The sequence below is a fragment of the Melanotaenia boesemani genome, chromosome 13 (genome assembly GCF_017639745.1).
Source record: "Melanotaenia boesemani isolate fMelBoe1 chromosome 13, fMelBoe1.pri, whole genome shotgun sequence".
NCBI classification, from domain to species: domain Eukaryota; kingdom Metazoa; phylum Chordata; class Actinopteri; order Atheriniformes; family Melanotaeniidae; genus Melanotaenia; species Melanotaenia boesemani.
The window spans coordinates 4142056-4161495 of NC_055694.1; the positions used below are offsets into that span (position 1 = coordinate 4142056).

At 40.0% G+C, this 19440-nt stretch overlaps 1 protein-coding gene across 2 annotated transcripts in view; it reads right to left on the bottom strand.

Moving 5' to 3' along the window:
• LOC121651244 (nucleolar protein 4-like) overlaps positions 1-19440 on the bottom strand; it is a 128334-nt gene that overhangs the window by 40436 nt on the left and 68458 nt on the right. For both annotated transcript variants that reach the window (XM_042003265.1, XM_042003264.1), the window contains exon 6: positions 11576-11726. In XM_042003265.1, coding sequence (XP_041859199.1) covers positions 11576-11726 — 151 coding nt within the window. The remainder of the gene's footprint in view (positions 1-11575; positions 11727-19440) is intronic.

A 19440-nucleotide genomic window follows, 5' to 3' on the forward strand; every position in this document is an offset into this window, starting at 1 on the left:
TTTATTCCTGCATATCAAATGCTCTCCAGAGCAGTTAAAGCATAAAGAATAACCACAACAGACATAATCAGAGGCTGGTCCTGCAACTGTTTGTGTGTGATGTTAAGCATTTTTGTTTGTAGTAGCTGTCATTTTTTTCAGCCCATTATCACCACTGCAGCTCTCACAGCCTGAGAGCAATAAGTTCAGGTTATCAGCAGATTCCAGGAAACACAGACTTTGCAATTAATATAAGAAAGCGCGCTGACAGACTGTAAATACCTCTGAATCCGTGTAATCGATGATGTGCAGCTGCTGACTTGAATGCAAGAGTTGAGATGCAGATAATTGCCATAAAATTTTGTCCTTGCATTGGTAATCCCAAAATGTTGGGTTTTTACATCAATGACATACAAGAAATTAATTGCAGTGATGACTAATATATTTTTCACTGATTAATCAAAAACAGCTACAAATCAGTGATATTGTGATCAAAACAGCACCACTCCTTCACATTATCCATAAATCATCAACTTTACTTCCATGTTTCTGATCATGAGAGCAGATCATGTGAAGCGTTCTGCATACTGCATGAATGAAAAAAACAAACATCATGAATTCTGAAAAAGAAGAACTTAATTTCTATGCTGATGATGTAGTGATCTATTGCTGCTCTTCCTGCACTGCCCCAGCTTTAGAGTTTTTACAGACTGAATACAGTACAGTTCAGTCTTGTCTTCTGGCACTGAAACTGGTTTTATATGCAGATAAAAACCAAACTCATGGTATTTTCAGACAAATGTGAATTACAAGAGGGTATTAAGCTGATAACAACCGTCCAAAGCATGTTGGCAAGTAGTCAACATGCTTTGGAGGGACTCAAGGGGGTTTCTTTCCAACCTCGTATCACAAATTTGCTTTGCAAACTAAACGTGAAACGTGATTATTATCACAACAAATCCTGCTTCTCCCTCAGATGTTGAAAGCTGGATTTGTTGCAATAAAAGAACCCAAGTATCACCCTTAGTTTGTGAACTAAATATGTCGTATGACAAAAAATGGAAATCTTCCTCGTCCCCATGCACTCGTTTACCGCAACAACGGAGCAACCGCAAGTTTCTAAAGTCTTGTTTCAGTTTCTACAGCAGAGCACCAACCTAAAGCAGCGAGAAAGCCAGCATGTTGCTCTATGACTGGTTTTACATCACTTCCTCTCTTTGGTTCACTTGATGGTCCACTTGCTTTCACGGTGTACGTAATCCACACCAGGGTTCACTTGCAGGTGAACCAAGGCCCCATGTTGCAAGCGGACCAGAGTTTGCTTCTTTGGTTCACACTAGAGTGCGAATGAGCGCTAACACAGCTTCAAACAAACCCTAGTATCTGTGGAAATGGACCAGGGTTAGTTTTAAGGAGACCAAACAGTGCCAGTGTGAATCCCATCACTCAGTTCGCTTTATGTGAACCTAATGCGGGAGGTGGACTAGAGTGTATACCCTGCAGATACAATGCAGGAATTTGTGGTTAAACACAACCAAGAGATATGCATGTGTAGCTGGAACAACAGCTGGAAGAAATAGCTCACAGGCAGATGTGGAGGACCGTGGTAAAAGACAGAAATATGATCAAGTGTTAGGATCTGATGCTGCTCCATGTGTTGCTCTAATGTGTCCTGCATTAAGCAATAAATAATTGTTTGTTTTTGTTTCTCCTTCAGCAGTTCTTGATGGACCACTGTCTCAGACATGAAAGGAAATATGTTACTCAAAAGCAGTGTAGCAGGAAACTCGGACCTGAGGAAAGTTGCAACCCCCAACTCATCTGAGATTAGTGGAGTATTAGGTGTGAATGCACCCTTCATGTCAAACACCAGTCAATGAAAAAAATAAACAAAAGCAGATTATTTCTTCAAGAACTATTTGTCATAGCAGAGCTTGACTGATATTTGGAACTAACGGGTTGTTAATAACGTTGGAAATCTTTGCAGTTAAAAAAAGATTAAATCAATAAAAAAAAATTACTAAATTAATAAATTATTGATGAAAAGACACATTCATTAATTATTTTGAAACAACCTGGTGAATGATATGTTCTCACAAATCCTTGACTCTTTTACCCTTTTCCCCAACCAAGGTTCAAGGTACCTGTGTGTTTATCACACTATCTTTGTATGTGTGTGTTGAGGGTGGTTTAAGACCTTGAAGGTGTCGGTGGATTTTTATTGTTTTATGGTTTGAGTTGTGGAAGATGTCCAAAGGTTGGCTCCATAAAATGTGTCCTGACCTGAAATTTGCACCCACAGTTATTGGCCTGCCTTCTCCTTCGGAGAGTACAGCACCACACACACATTCAGCTGTGCATGCACATGCACGCAGTGACTTTGATGACAGTAAAACTGAGACTTGTGTGGATAGACCACCTTAATCTCCAGAAGTGCTCAGGTGGAGTCAGCCTGATACACTTCTAATATTCAGTTTAGTCAAACTCTGAATTGGAAGTGCTGCTATTTTTACTACATCCTCTTACTTATTTGGTATATTTTGTTTGAATTGAACATTTCTAAGATTTTCACATTAGTCAGTGTAAAGCATCAAATCAGAGATGATCCTGTGAACTTAAAATATGCATCAGAATGAAGACATGAAAACATTTTAAAAGAAAACTGGAAAATTTAGAAAAGACTACAGAGGCTAAAGAGAAAGAATAAGGGGAACTGTAGAGGGAAAGAGGAGACAATGATGAGGTCAAGAGTGGAGGTTTACGCTGGAGGTGATCAAGATGAGACAGATGTTACAGACATGCTTCAATCCAAACCACCCAGATGTTGTAGCTCCAGCTAGGGGTGGCCCTATAAGAACCTTTTCATCCTGTAATCCACTAGCTTCATATCAAACACTGCTTTTTCTCCTTTGTTCAATGAGCTGTGTTTCTTTTCATGACTGTGCCAATCGCTTTCTGTCCTCAACAATCATCCACTGAGATTGTCTTCCATAGATATAGTTCACACTCACTCCTTCAACTAAATGAGATTTAACAAGGTGTTAGAAACCTTCCTCAGAGGTTTTCTCCATATTGACATGACAGCATCACACAGTTGCTGCATCCATGATGAGAATCTCCCGTTCCACCACATCTCAAAGCTGCTCTACTGGACTGAGATCTGGTGGCTGTGGAGGCTGTTGGAGTCCAGTGAACCCATCGTCATGTTCTAGAAAGCAGGTGGAGATGATCTGAGCTTTGTGACATGGTGCATTATCCTGCTGGAAGTAGTATCAGACGATGCTACACTGTGGTAAATGGGTACAATGTTTTCTATGTGAATCATCTCTGGGATTTTACAGAGAATCGTCCTAAAAAATCCATGCAAAGAAGAATTAAGGCACTTTTGAAGGAAAACTGGGGTCCATACATATACTAGATAGGTGATCATTGCCTTTCATGAGAATTCAGCATTCAAAGTGCAAGTTTTATTGAAGCTGTGATTTATTGAGGTTGTTTGTAAGTCTAGTATGTGACTATGTGAATCTGATGTTCATTTTTCAGTCTAACTACACCCTCTGCTTTTTGAGTAACTCTCTCTGCACATTTCTGAAAAAAGCAAGAAGCAATGAGGGGTGGTGGGTGCAGGAGTGAACAGGGGCGGCTCACGCATACACAAGGCAGAAATTCAGTGCTGCGGTCAGCTCAACAAGAAGTTGACAGATGGAGAATGATAAGATTTAAGAGGCTCCTTACATTTACTTCTTCTCAAAGGCTTCACGTTTACTTAATCAGCACCATGTTGGTGATAACCAGAAAGTTTGAGACTCAGCATCCTTCTTCATAAGGCCCATTCATGCTCTACGATAAAAAGCCTTTCTTCCATCTTTGGCCTCATTCACATCCATAATTTAGTCCCATTTCCAGGCACAGCGTGACATATAACAGAGAAGTGGAATGGAAACCACAAGGGCAGTGTTGAGCAGTATAGCTAAAGGATCCCCAATTTTATTCTTCATTTATTCTATATTTATGATACGGGTATAATAAATGCAGAAAACTACAACACTTGGCTCACATCAAATCTACTTTTAATGTCATCAAACTTGCTCTTGACAGAGAAATCTAAGGACAATAAAAGTGTAATTTCATTATCGTGGTTCAGACTTGCAGTGTTGTGATGAGTTTGAAGGTTCTGAGGGTTTGGAACAGCAGGAGTGGCTGGCCGACTAAAACCATCTTAACCTCCATGACGTTAGAAAAACTTTCCTGTGAAAAGTCTAATAATAATAATAATAATGGATTAGATTTATATAGCGCTTTTCAAGGCACCCAAAGCGCTTTTACATTGTGAATCCATTATTCATCCACTCCTCACTCATACCTGGTGATGGTAAGCTACGTGTGTAGCCACAGCTGCCCTGGGGCAAGCTGACGGAAACGTGGCTGCCAGTCTGCGCCTACGGCCTCTCCGACCATCACCGAACATTCATCCACACATTCATACACCAGCGATGCCAACACTGGAGGCAAGGAGGGTTAAGTGTCTTGCCCAAGGACACAACGACAGATGACTGCGGGAGCGGGAATCGAACCGCCGACCTTCCGATCATTGGACGACCTGCTCTACCACCTGAGCCACTGCCGCCCCAAAGTCTATATTACAAACAGCTGGACTGTGGTCCTGAAACTGCCCGACCATCTGCAACCATTGCGTGCGAGGACCAGTAGTCTGGTACACCCCTCAAAAGTACAAATCTGGACCATTGTAGCAAACTGTGGCAAAAACGTGGAGACTCAGTAAAAGTCTGAAACTTCCTCTGAACCCGCATGCAAGGTGAAGCTTCACCCTCTTCGGATCCAGAGGGGAGGGGAAGAGGTAAGTTTTCCTTTTCCCATGATGTAGCTGATCCCCAAACGGTCGTCTCCACGTCAGGTGTGAGGGTGAAAAACCCAGGGTGAACCAGTAGGGGGCGTTTTGAGCCAATTTTAGTTCACAAAATCATAATTATTTATTTTTTTTTATTTCTAACAGCAACGTAGAGAGTTTTTATTACAATTTAGTCATTTAATGTTCACACAACTCTACAGAAAATAATAATACATAAAAAAGAAAAAAAGCAATTAAATATTAAATAAATAACATAAATATAAAAAGGGATTTAACAATAAATACATTAATAATGGTAAATAAATATAAAAACAATAAAAGAAATCAACACAATAAAAGAAAAAAAAAAAACAGACCAGAAGTGGTTTCTCACAATTTTGTTTTTGTTTGTTTTGTTTTTTGTTTTTTTTTAAACAACATGGATTATATTTTATCTCTGTAACAGATCACATCCAGTTGGATCCTGGTCGGGAAAAGATTAACTATGAGAGAGATCCTCAACAAAAACCCCTCAGATCATGGTTAAACAGCAGTAACATCAACAAACCAACATCCCAGCATCCAAACCTTTATTTGGTGCATTAGTACTTAACTCTGACACTGGACATAAATCCTGTGGAGAGAAGCTGTCCATTATTAATGGATGCCATTTGAATATTAAGCTGCCTGCATGCAATCCAGACATGTTTTACCAGCCCTCGTGGCTTCACCAGAGGGTTTTTTGTGACATTTGGAGGCATCTCATGTGCTAGTCATAGAGGAAGAGACAGAATTTAATCCAGAGCTCTCTTCTTTTCTAATTCTGTTGACCACCTGACCTCCATCTCCTGATCCAAGCGGCAGTTCATACCCTCTCCCTACTCGCTGTCCCTCCTCTATCCATTGCTTTCTTCAATCCCCCGGACTTACAGTAGCAGGGCCGAGGGGTGTGAGGGAGGAGGGATCACAGTCATCCTGTGGTTTGTTTCCCGCTGCCCTACTTTTCTTCACTTCACCGCATTAGACCATGTTGGCCACTGGCCTACAGCGTCTGTGTCAACTGAGTGTACACAGATTTGTGAATATACATTTCTATATGAAGGATTGTGTGTGTTTGTAGCAGATTTATTAACATGAAGCCTTCATGTGTAGGTTTGTGTGTATCAGCTTTATTAACTGCATGCATGTGTTGGACTGCAGCTCCGTCCCCGAGGGGAGAATGAGGCAGGCATTAAGGTAAACTTGGCTCCATTCATCACACATTCCAGCTACGTCTCTATCTACTGCAACCTGGGTCAGTTCCTGACTCTTGAAAACAGCAGCATATCTGTCTAACTCTGCATGTACCTCTGCATTCCTGCTAGATTTTTACTGGTTATACTGTTGTCTGCCAGTCTGTGAAGATGCAAATATTGTTCTTCCACTCAGCTAAAAATCAGACCATTTCTTACCTTATTAAATAAGCTTGGGTGGGTTATAGGACACATCTTAAAAACCAGTCATTCATGCCGTCATGCTGTGGCTGAAGTTCTGCCAAAGTACCAACACCAGCAATATTCTGCAGCACCTGAGCTGCAAACATGGACTACAGGACAGTCACTATAATTTCTGAGCTACAGATGGACGGACAGACGGACGGACGGACGGACGGACGGACGAACGAACGAACGAAAATTTGGCATTTATTTCTATTCATATAAACCCAGTAAACCACCCAAAATCTATATAGCTTTACAAATACATATCAACTTATCTAAACATTATTGCAAACACATAAATATATACAACGCAATAAGTGAAATAGTATGTGACTTTAGCATTTTAGCAAATATTTTAGCATGTATTTATTAATTTATACACTGTGTGGATATCCATATTCACTAATCGTCTTATTTTGGGATTAGCTGGATGACCGCATCAGTGTTAGAGATTATAATGCCACATTCCATTAATTCTCTTTAGTTTTCCCGACAATACAGACAATCAGGCAAATGCTGAGGATTTTTAAATAATGCTAGAAACTCTGATGTGAATCCAAGATGAGAAATAAAGTAAATAAGTTACTGAAAATGTGATATGATCTTTAATGGTTTGCATATAATCTGTAAACAAATTCAGAAATAGAAAGGAGAAACGACTCAAACAGGAATGTTGTTCTCTCCTTCAAAGACAGATCTGTAATGTCACCTTAATCCTCTGACAAACCCTCTTCATCAGTAGTCCTACATAAGAGGACAGAGGAGGAGGCTCCAGGAAAGGGGTTCTGGCACTCAGCCCTGCTGTACAGTTGGCAGGAGCCTCTCAGCTGGTTGGGTCAGCAGTGCAGAGGGGATCTGATGTGAATGTCTATCTGGAGCTTCTCTGGAGATAAGAGTGTAAGAGGATGCTCGCTGGCAAGAAATGAGATGCAGTAGATAGGCCATTTCTGAAGAGCACAGCTCTTTGGTGCAAGATGTGTCTTTGTAGAGGCTTAAAGTGTTCACTAATATATCATTACTCACACAAGTCCTCGTGTACATGCAGATGCAGCCTGCTTGAAAAGGTGCAGACAGAGAACCAGTGTCATAAAAGAAGTCTACTGCCTGTGCAAGAAGACCCATTTAATGTGTATCAGGTGTTGCAGTACGGAAACATCCAATACCTGCAGGACCCTAGCCCTCAAGACCAGAGGTGATCCCTGCTGTAGCCTTGAGGACCAACCTTGGCTCTGAAGGCCCACTATCCTGCAGGTATTAGATGTGTCCCTACTGCAACACACCTGATTAAATTAAATGGATCTTTGAAAAGCAAAAGTCTGTTAGTCATTCATTAATTTGAGTCATGTGTGCTGCAGCAGAGAATCACGGAAAGTCATCAGGACAGTGGGCCCTGAGGACCAGAGTTGGGGATCCCCTATTTATGGTAAGAAGCAGCTATGAATGCATAAAACCAAACATGGTTTCAACTAGGGATTTTGGGATACCTTTTGTTTTTCTGTCTGATACCTGGGGTTTACGTATCTGCCGATTCCAAGTACCGATCAGATGCCTGCATTAATTAGAAGTAAATTTCATTTAGAATTTAAATAAATTATATTTATAATAGACTTTGATGTATGATATTGCTACTATCGTTCAATGGCCTAGCTTAGGTTAAACTATAAAACATAACATTTATATAAAGACAATTCAAAGTGTTTTACATAAATCATTACAGCAGGGTGCAGAAAGTGCTTTAAAAAAAATTAAAATAAAAAAAATGAATAAATAAAGATTAAGAAATGCAATTAATTAAATAAAAGCAGAAGGAATATGCTAAAATAAAATAGATAAAATGCAAGAAATAAAGTTAAAGACAATAGTAAAACATGATTCCAGCTTAAAAGAACCAGATGTAGATTTTGACTTCTAAATAAAAACTATTGAAATGCAGCAGAGAACAGGTGGGTCTTTAAAATGGATTTAAATAAACTGAGTGTTTCAGCTGATCTGAGGTTTTCTGGGAGTTTGTTCCAGACACGTGGAGCATAGAAGCTGAATGTCATTGCAATGATTTTCTCAAAAAATCCATCAATCTCTCATCTCATCACTCAACAGACTGCTTCATGCAACTTTGAACAGAGATTTTTTATTTCTGGACTCAGACACAAACAACAAGTTCCAATCTATCAATCTGATCAAGTTATAAGAGCTTTCACCTCAGCTGTCACTGCCGAGTGTAGTGGCAAAAGCAAAAGGAGGCAATCAGAAGCTCTTAAAAGTGATTTACCGACTACTTCTGAACTGGACATGGGTGCATGTGTGTGTGCGTGTGTGCAGACCATCTGCTGTGCTGAAATGAGCAGCATTCTCCAGTTAAATGGCCTGACAGCTTGCTGGTTAGAAAAACACCATCTAACATTGACTCTAGGAGTGAGATCAACCACAGGCTCTTTGGCTGCACGTTCAAACTAAAGCAGCAGCTGCTCTACCATCTCCTCGCTGTCAGGGGAAAGACCTGCCGCTGCAGACGGGTCCCGACAGTGCTCAGACTTTAGACAGCTTTCAGCACTGAAATAGCTTGGTGATAAAAAGGTGTTTCACATTTTGCTTTAAAGAGCACTGCATCCCAACCAAGTTTCAGACTTAATTTTAGGTCTCATAGCAACAGAGGAAGCTGCGACCTGTCAGACTCAGAGCTCAAAGGACGGGAGTCGCTGTGATAATCTGCTGAAATTAAACTTACTGGGATCACAAGTGGCTTTAACACTTATTTAAACATAAAATAACCTTTGAGTTTCACGTCAGACTATTTTAATATTTACAGACAGCAAGACGTCTATAAGATAAATAAAGTATGGTTTATCTTTGGGGCTGGGTTGGTGACCTTTACTGTCCCTGTAGTTCTGCTGCTATCGGTCGAGGCTGCCAGGTAATGTCCCATGATGCACTGGGCTCCTCTCTGCTCTCTTTACTTTCTGTAGATAAATACACTGCACATAAAAAAAAGGTCACACTAATATTTGGTTGGACCAACTTTAGCTTTAATTCCAGCAGTATTCGCTCTGTCATTGTTTCTAGAAACTTCTACAATGTCACAAGATTTATTTTCATCCATTCATTTTTTCACCAAGATCTTATATTGATGTATGAGCCTGATCCACCACATCTCAAAAATACCTGCTCATTCAGTATATTCAGGTAGTCAGCTGACCTCACACACACATAATGTTGCTGAAACTAGACCTGAACCTTGACCCGATCCTAGACCTGACCCACTGCAGCAATCCCAGATGACAGACTGCCCCCCCACAGGTACTAGGCATGATGGCTGCATCACCTCATCTGTCACTCTTCATAACCTGATGCTCCCATCACTCTGGAACAGGGTAAATCTAGACTCATCAGACCACATGACTTACTTTCATGGCTCCAGAGTCCAGTCTTTATGCTCCCTAGCAAACTGAAGCCTTTTTCTCCAGTTAGTCTCACTGATTAGTGGTTTTCTTATGGCTACACAGCTGTTCAGTCTCAATCCCTTCACATTGTTTATGTGGAAATGTTCTTACTTTCACTATTAAACATAGTCCTGAGTTCTACTGTTCTTTCTTTATGATCAGATTTTATCTGATCGCCGATCATCATCATTCAGGATGTTTTTCCGACCACATTCCTTCCTAGAAGACGATGGCTGCCCCCTAACCTTCCAGTTTTTAATGATGTGTTTGACTGTTCTTAACCCAGTTTTGGTAGTTTCTGCATCTCCTTAAATGTTTTCTTTGCTTGATGCCAATGATCTGACCCTTCTTAAACGGACTATAATCTTTTCCACGACCATGGAACGTGTCTTTCCACAGGGTTGTTTAAGAAATGCGAAGCTACTCGCTGCATCAGTTGGGGTTAAATAACTTGTTGCAGCTAAAGCATCATCCTCCATGCAGAAATTATTCAATGGGAAGCTCGTATCGATTTGCTTAGTTAAATCCAGGTGGTGATTGTGTGTTTTGGGACGGGCAGTGTATGTGACATTGTTGTTGTCAGTAATTTGTGTTTCTCTTCTTTCAGTGCAGGTTTTCCTAGCTTAGAATTATGCTGCTCTCTTTCCTGTCCTCTCCACCCCCAACCAGTCCAGGCAGTTGGATGTCCTTCCTGGGCCTGGTCCTGATGGAGGTTTTTCTTCCTGGGTCTGGTCCTGATGGAGGTTTTTCTTCCTAGGTCTGGTCCTGGTGGAGGTTTTTCCTCTGCACTGTGTTCGCGTGTAGCTCAGGATGGAGGATTGAATCAAAGAGAAGATTCGATGCAATCTGTTGGTTATTCTTGGCTAGGTCATTATTTCTATGAATTGGTTGATATGAACAGTCGTTATAGTTGGACTAATATGAACATAAAATAGATTTGGTTTTTAATTAAACTTGACTGAGTCTGCAAAAGTGTCTTGAGATGAGTTTGTTGTATTAATAAAGTTTCATATAGCTGCTATAACAAGTTATTTTCATACTTCTGCTTGTCTTTAACTTAAAGTTTGCTCTTTATTCTTTAATTTTCTGAGTGAATCTAAATGAACCTAAATGAAATAAAGAATCCCTTTTTTATTTCAGCTCTTTATTTTAATCCATCCTATTCACATTTCACTATCCCAGCTTAGAGGATTGGAGAAGCAGCAAGAAAAAAGGAAACTTGTGACGGAGATCAGTTGGAGCACTTAACGTCAGCCTGGCTCTTAACAGTCAACTCCGCTCAAATCAACAGCAACAAAAAAAAAAGCTCTGCTTGCATCTTCAAACTTTCAAACACACACCCAGACAGTGAGTCAGCACACAGTGCCGGTCAGATATGCAACACCATGGTTTTAGCTCACACACATCCACTCGCAGCTAATCCCAGACTCCCTGCTCAGATGGGTGGAAATAAATACAGGTAATATGATAAATACATGAGAGGCACACAGAGACGCTGACTCACAGAGGTTTTGTATTTGCTTTAGTCAGGTTCCTCTAGAATTAAACTAAAAATGAAAAGCCATGTCATACACTGAATGTAGACAAAACACACACACACACACACACACACACACACACATTCAACTAGCTTCATGTTAAAACAGCAGCAATATTCTGGTAAAGCCATTAAGCTTTAACCAAGATGTGGCAAAGTGACACCTTTTCAAACCCCCACAGAGATTTCACAAAACAAACAAAACAAACAAAACAAGCCTCTTCGTCTTAACTCATCACAAAACTGACTTTTCTTTCTTTTCCTGGTGAAAGCCATGTTTTTGTGTGGCTCTTACCGTCATCCTCCTTGCCATGTGTGTTCTGGGGACTGTGGCGCATCCTCTCTCCACGGCTCGGTGGGCTCAGGTCTGAAACTGCTCCCAGATCAGCTGCTAGCCACGTGGGCTCGCTCATCTCTGCCTCCTCGCTGCTCAGTGAACTGTCATCCTGACACCAGGAAAGAGACGACACATGTCAGCATTCGCTTAGCTGATTATTCTTTTATGAACTGGTTTCTATGAACACTGTTGCTATAAATTGAACTAATGTGGATCATGTAATGGATGTGTTTTAATTGGAATATAACTGGACTACAATGATTTGGACTGAACTGAACTTGATCTGTAAATCCTTTGTTGTACTTTGAATTCAACTGAACAGTTACAGCTAACATAGATTCAGTCACACTGAATCCAATTAACCCTTTAAAATAAAATGATTCCCTTTTAATCTGAAGTTAAAATTGTTAAAGAAAATAAATAAAAATTGCACATATGCTGTCGCCCGCCACCCTAATCAGGAACTAATCAGCCAATCACATGGCAGCAACTCACATCACATGCATTTAGTTATGTAGACATGGTCAAGACAACTTTATGAAGTTCAAACTGAGCATTAGAATGAGGAAGAAAGAGGATTTAAGAACATGTTCACACTGCAAGTCTAAAAGACCAACTCCGTAACTTTTCAGCCTTAAACCTCTGCATTCCAGACTGGTTTGATGGCGCAGTGACATCAATTCTGTGCATTTCTGAAACCGTCTGATATTAAAGTCAGATGAAATGCGACCGTTTAGACTGAGGTCACTTCGAAATAAATAGGATATGTATTCAAGTTAGTACCACATAAAGTGGCCTGGGTCAGATTTGTGATGTTCAGAATGAAAAGATTTGAGTCACATTTAGACAAAAAAAAATAAAGAAAAAAGATTTGTGTCACTTTTGCCTGCAGTGTGACCAGAGCCTAAGTGACTTTGAACGTGGCATGATGGTTGGTATGAGTATTGCAGAAACTGCTGATCTACTGGGATTTTCACACACAACCATCTCTAGGGTTTCCAGAGAATGGTCTGAAAAAGAGAAAATATCCAGTGAGCAGCAGTTGTCTGGACCAGAATGTCTTGTTGATGTCAGAGGTCAGAGGAGAATGGGCAGACTGGTTGGAGATGATAGAAAGACAACAGGAAGTCCAATAAGCCCTGGTTCCAACCAAGTATGCAGAACATCATCTCTGAACACACAACATGTCCAACCTTGAAGCAGATGGGCTCCAGCAGCAGAAGACACACCGGGTGCCTCCTGTCAGCTAAGAACAGGAAACTGAGGCTACAATTCACACACACTCACCAACACTGGACAATAGAAGATGGAGAAACGTTGCTGGTCTGATGAGTCTCCATTTCTGCTCCACATTGGGGGAATGTGGGATGTTTTTCGACAGTCCATGGGTACAGGTGAGTCAGAGAGTCCTGCAGCTAGAGCTCATTTTAACCAAAATACCTGCACTTATTTTGTTGTACTTAACAAACTTTGTCGTTTGACAACACAGAATTTAGGCAGTTCTAAAGGAAAAAGGGGTCCAACCTGGTACTAGAAGGTGGACCTGATAACGTGGCCAGTTGGTGTAGAATAGCAAGACAAACAAAAATATGAATGGCTGAATGTTCTCATAAATTAACTTGTTTCCTTGAGTTTTGTTTAAACTCATTTTGACTCCCTTTTCAGTGTCAGCATCAATGATGGATGCTCTACCAGTTTATTCCAAACATCCGAGCAAACAGTGCACGAGGCGGCGAAACTGCAAGGCAGGCAAATCAAACAAAAAATGCCAACTGCTGCTTAGTGTGTAACACCTGCAGGCATCGCTGGCATCAGGAACATCACACTGAGATGCATTCCTCTCAGCTCTGAGCTGCCTTTCTTTCACCAAACATTTCACTGATACGATCATTCACTGACTGACAGAGTTCAAGAGGAAGCAAGACATGTTGTTCCCTCAGCAAACAAGAGACGAGAAGGAGCCAAACAACTTTTCAGAAACCTCTAAGAGTTCACCACCACCAACTTCCCAGTCCTCAGCCTTATCATCTCCCTCTCCTCCAGTCCCCCACACCCACTGGCCACATGGAGGAGTTGGTCACTGCAGACACTAAGATACCTCCTCACCCTGCAGCTCCAGAATTACAGATGTTTTGGAGTCCTTTGCTCCAACAAGGGCAACGTCTCCATGGAGAAACTGCACAATGGTTCATGCAGAAAAGCTTAATGCCAATTCTAATACCAAAGTATTCCCAGGCCAGCTGAAAGAAATAGTCCCTCCAGCGTGTTCTGGGTCTTCCCTGGGGTCTCCTCCTGGTGTGACGTGCCTGGAACACCTCACCATGGAGGCGTCCAGCCTCACAAGATGCCTGTGACATATCATCCTGGTCCTCTGGTTCTGGAGGAGCAGCGGTTTCATTCAGAGCCCCTCATGGATGACCAAGCTTCTGGCTTAGAGGAAGATTTGGGTGATAAGATAATAAAACATCTGAACTAGACGTGTATTTGACCCCTTAATAATAGCTTGTATTGTAAATTTGCAACATATACTTCCACACTTTTTTATTTTTATTTCTTTTTATATTATTGATTTAATCAATGCATTTATTTGTATTAATTTACTTTTATTTATATATTTATTTATATATTATTGGCTTAATATTTTTTCATTAATTTATTGTTATTCGTGTAAATTTGTGACAACAAGAATTAGGGGGTTAAAAACCCTTCATTTGGAAATATTTCTGTGATTCACTACACAAAGTCAGAATTAACTACAGTAAATTAACTAATCCTTAAGATGCAAATTCCTGGTTTCATAAGTTATCATTGCCCTCTCGTGTCTTAGTAGTTGTTAAATGCAAATTACTAGAATTAACCTGCTGTCACTTTATCATACTGCAGGATAAAACTAATGAACCCATGGAATATAAAAATAGCTATGCTTAATTAGCTGTGTTAATCAAACAGCCTTAATCCACAGGGCACAGTCAAAAGGGGAAAAAAAGAGTGAAACCTATCAGGGAAATCCACAGTTTCCATATAAAGAGACAAAAAGACAGTTGTATACAAAGCCGTGTGGCTGCAGCACGAGTCCATGAGGCAGCACTGACCCATATCTGTCCATTAAATAGGCTTCTCAAATAAGGAGTTTCCCTGGATTCGTCACACTGAATCAGCCTCCTAACAGCAGTCAGGCATGCAGCCAGAAAATATGACTGCACTCACTAACAAGGGGAAGCTTCCACACACACATCAGGCCAGCCAAACTATCCAGCCAGTTGTCTCGTTAAATCAGAAAGGCTTTAAATAAGTAATTAAAAAAGAAAACAAATGTTGCACTTATATGCTTATTATATCAGCTCTTGTGACTGAATCACAGCAGAAAAATATAAGTTTTAAGTTTATAAAAACTTGCTCAAGTGATGAACAGCTTGCTTCAGGTTAAGCAGAGAAGGAATCCTCAGTGAATCTGCTTTAAAATTCATGTTTTAGCACTTTGTGATAGACATACTGTTCCTCTCAGCTATTCTATCACGTAGCTACATTTACACTTGAGGCACCTTTTTATCTCTGTTTCTCACATCTGATGAGATTACGAGGAAGACAACAGGAACACCTAAAACGGTCCCCTTCAGTCACTTCTAATTAATGTCAAGCAGTCCGTGTGTAACATGGGGGAAAACACTCAGACTCGCCCATAATCAATAAAAATTAATGTAACTCTCAAATGAAATTAATGTTGTGTTGCTGCAGAAGCTTAATGAAACACCATAATTGCAAATTGAGGATCAAAGGCAAGAACATACTGGATTAAACCTCATGTTCGTGTAGGTAACCAGCGCCAACATGAGAATAATTGAGGATGCCACTAGGGGGCGCATTAAAGCCACTATTCTCAGAGCGAATCACAGATTACAACCAGTGTGGAGATTAAATAAAGATATTGAGCCAATAACCTTCCTTCGTATTTGCTTTGGACCAATTAAAAAGTGATATGATGGAGACAATTCACATAAATCTGTCACTCACCTACCGCACAGCGCCAGCCGCGAATTAGCATGAAGCTAACAACACTGGATATATTTTTAAATCCATGCACTTTAACAAGTGATGGCAAATCACCTCACAGGTAAGCCTGAGAGCACCTGCTGGAATTATGGAGTGGCAAGACAAGGAAAGTCTGAATTCAGCAGGTTAATCATTGAAGCCTTTGGACCTCTGAACTCACAGCTGAGGCCATGTTTTCTTTCCCACCACTTCCCTCTCTGAGCCATTATTTTCTGCTTTGACACAATAAAAAATAAATACAGAGCTCATTTAAAAGTGGAGAATCTGATAGTACGTCACTTCAAGAACAAGTAAAAGAGGTTCATCCTCACTAATCTAGTGAGTTAATGAGAGTAATCAGTGATTACTGACGAGGCTTTATTACTAACAGTGCTCTTCGTGTTTGGCTCAGTTTTTGCCAATAATTTGCAAAAGGAGCAATACTGCCATGATCTTAATGTTGAATCACTTTAGTAAGCTTTACAATGTTTTCTCTTCTTTTATTTAATTTTTACTGGGTTCATTTGAGCCTTGCCAGTCCTGCTATTGGTCATTTTCTGAGTTTTAAGAGCTGTTCCATGAAAGTGAGAAATGCTGTGAGGTCAAATTTGAATTTAAATGAAAAATGGATGTTTAAAAGTACTATAAAACTTTGTACAAGCTGTAATTTATATTGAATTAAGTTAAAAATGCTATAGTTGCAATCGATTAGTAGTTTAAAAGCAGTAAATTTGCTTTAATTGGCATCAGGATTATGATGGGGGTCACTGGAAATTTTCTCCCCTGTAAAGCAGTGATCCCAGCCCTGGTTCTCCAGGCCCGCTGTTCTGCAGGTATTAGATGTTTCCCTGCTGCAACACACCTGATTTAAGTTAATTACAGCTCAATTACAGCTTACAGCATTTATATGGAGCAGCCGAACGTCCAAGTGGGATAAAAATGTGGCATGTAAAAACCTCAGCTTCTCCGATCGGAATAACTTTTCCATCCCATTGAGAGAGGTGGTTTAAACCATGAATGCACTCATTCTAATGATGGATGACGAACACACCTGATCTGTGGCAGATACGGTTCTATTTGAGGCTCTGAAGGAGTTATTATTGAGGTCTTGATAGTTGAAAGGCAAGATTTTATCTTCTGAATTAGCCCACACCGCTCATGTCATTGTTACGATTAAATCGTAGGGAAAAAAAGCTACAGGCAAAAAACTGGATGTAATGAAACATCGATCTGGCTTGATTACAATTTTAAAAATGAATAGTTCATTTAAGAATTTTTTAATGTCCTCAAGGACAAGATTTTCAGGCCTAACTTGAGGCTTTGTGGACTGTGGGATAGTTGTTTCTAGAGAAATATGCTTTTTATTGTGTTCTGTTTTTTGGGGTTTTTTGTGCATGTTTGTTTTTTTTTTTGTTGTTGTTGTTTTTTTTTTGGGGGGGGGGGGGGCTTTCTTGTCTAGTTAATTGAATGTTTGATAAAGAATTAATTTAGCCTGTAAATTCATTATAGGACTTATTTACCACCCTTATTTCCTGAACAGGCTGAGTCCCAAAGACAAGCCGGGGAATTTCAGAGTAGAGCTGAGCCAAAACATTTCTTTTTTTTTGTAAAATTTGCTGATATGTTTCAATACCCAGAATATAAAGAATCACTGGCTTGATTCTATAATTGGATTGTTTATTGAGTCCAACATGTATCCAAATCCCTTCATAATCTTAAATACAAGTCCCACATCAGTGATACGGCTTCTGTTTCTATTCCCTGCCACTTAACAACTGGTACATCATCTGAGATGTACTCTATTAGTTCTTCAACATTTAGACCCACATGACCCAGACTTCAAATAAACATGTCACAGTTTCTACACAGTTACCTGCAAATAAGTCCACATTAAAATGACTACCGATGCCAAAACACGTATACGTATAGCGTTTCTGTGTGTCCTCTACCTCTGCACATAGAACTTTATGTGTCTCTGTCACCAGACAACCGGAGCCCAGCAGACTTTATGTGTCAGTGTCTGGAGCAAATAAACACCTGGATGAGGGAGAATTTTCTACAACTAAATGAAGACAAAACTGAGATTATTCTGTTTGGTAGCAAAGAGAAGAGGGTCAGCATTGGCAAACACCTGGAGACTCGGGCTCTTAAAATCACCGACCAAGTTTGTAACCTGGGAGTGTTGATAGACTCAGACCTGACTTTCAGCAGCCACATCAAAGCTTCACTAAGAAGCTTTTTACCAGCTCAGAAACATCAACAGAATTAAAAGTTTAGTCTCCCAGAAAGACCAGGAGAAACTCATCCATGCATTCATCTCCAGTAGACTGGATTACTGTAATGGTCTTTTAACAGGACTTCCTAAAAAGAGCATTAAACATCTGCAGCTCATCCAGAACACTGCTAGAGTTTTAACCAGGACTAAGAGATCTGAACACATCACACCAGTTTTGAAATCTTTACACTGGTTTCCAGTCAGTCACAGAATAGATTTTAAAACCCTTCTGATTGTTTACGTCCCAGAACAGTTTAGGCCCAGAATACATCTGTGATATGTTCAGAGAATATAAACCTAGCAGAGCTCTTAGATCCAAAGACTCTGGTCAACTAGTCCAGGCCAGAGTCCAGACTAAACATGGAGAAGCAGCATTTAGCTGTTATGCTGCAAACAAATGGAACAAACTGCCAGTGGAGATTAAACTTTCACCAAATGTAGACACTTTTAAATCCAGGTTAAAAACATTTCTGTTCTCATGCAGCTATGCATGAAATCTGCATGGTTTTAACTTATCTACACTTTTGGTTCCTTTAAATAATTTCAATTTAGTAAATTTTATATGGTTTTATTATGATTTCTGCACATAATTTTAATAATTCTTTTATGTACTTTTTATGCTTCTTCTTGTTGTTGTAATGCTTTTGATGTGTTACATGAAATGTGCTTTTCAAATACACTCGCCTTGCCTTACATTACCTGCTAATGAGTGTCCATCACGGGACAAAACACTAACCGATCACCTTGTCAGATCCACCTGTGCAACTGCTTAACATAAATATCTAATCAGCCAATCACATGGCAGCAACTCAATACATTCTTGTCATGGATGCAGCCGACAAATCTGCAGCAACTATGTGATGCTGTCGTCAACATGGGGCAAAACCTCTGAGGAACATTTCCAACACCTTTCTGGATCTATGACACCAAGAATTTTAAATAAAAACGGGGGGCAGAAAAAAAAACACTTTTTAGGAAGGCTTTCTTTGTATTAAAGTAGTTTTTTTGTGATTCTGTCAGAAACTAAAAACCAGCATCAGAATTGTAAGATTAATTCCTTAAAACATTCATTCATTGTTTTCTCAAAACTTTAATTTGTTTTCCCAAACTCTGTGTTTAGTCTGGACTCTGGTCTGGACTAACTGACCTGAGTCCTTGGATCTAAGAGCCCTTCAGTTTCATTTATTTCTGGCTCTCTGCTGTAAAGGGTCACATGATGCAGATTCAGCGGGATGATGAAAAGAACAACTGTGCTTAAGATTAGAAGAGGTGTAAAGCAGTCAAGTTTACCAAAGATGAATAATTAACAGCCACTTTTCACTACTATCTATTTTTACCACAGCGGAGGTGAGAGGAGCACTCCATGTTTAAACTTTCATCAAAGAACAACAGAGGCAGCTTGTACAACACAAACGACTGAAAGACAATAAAGAGTGGAAGGAGAAAGAAGATTAGGTGTTTTTATCCAAACAAACAATGTTTTGGTGTCTGGCCCAGTTTGAGGAAATTTGAAAGAAAG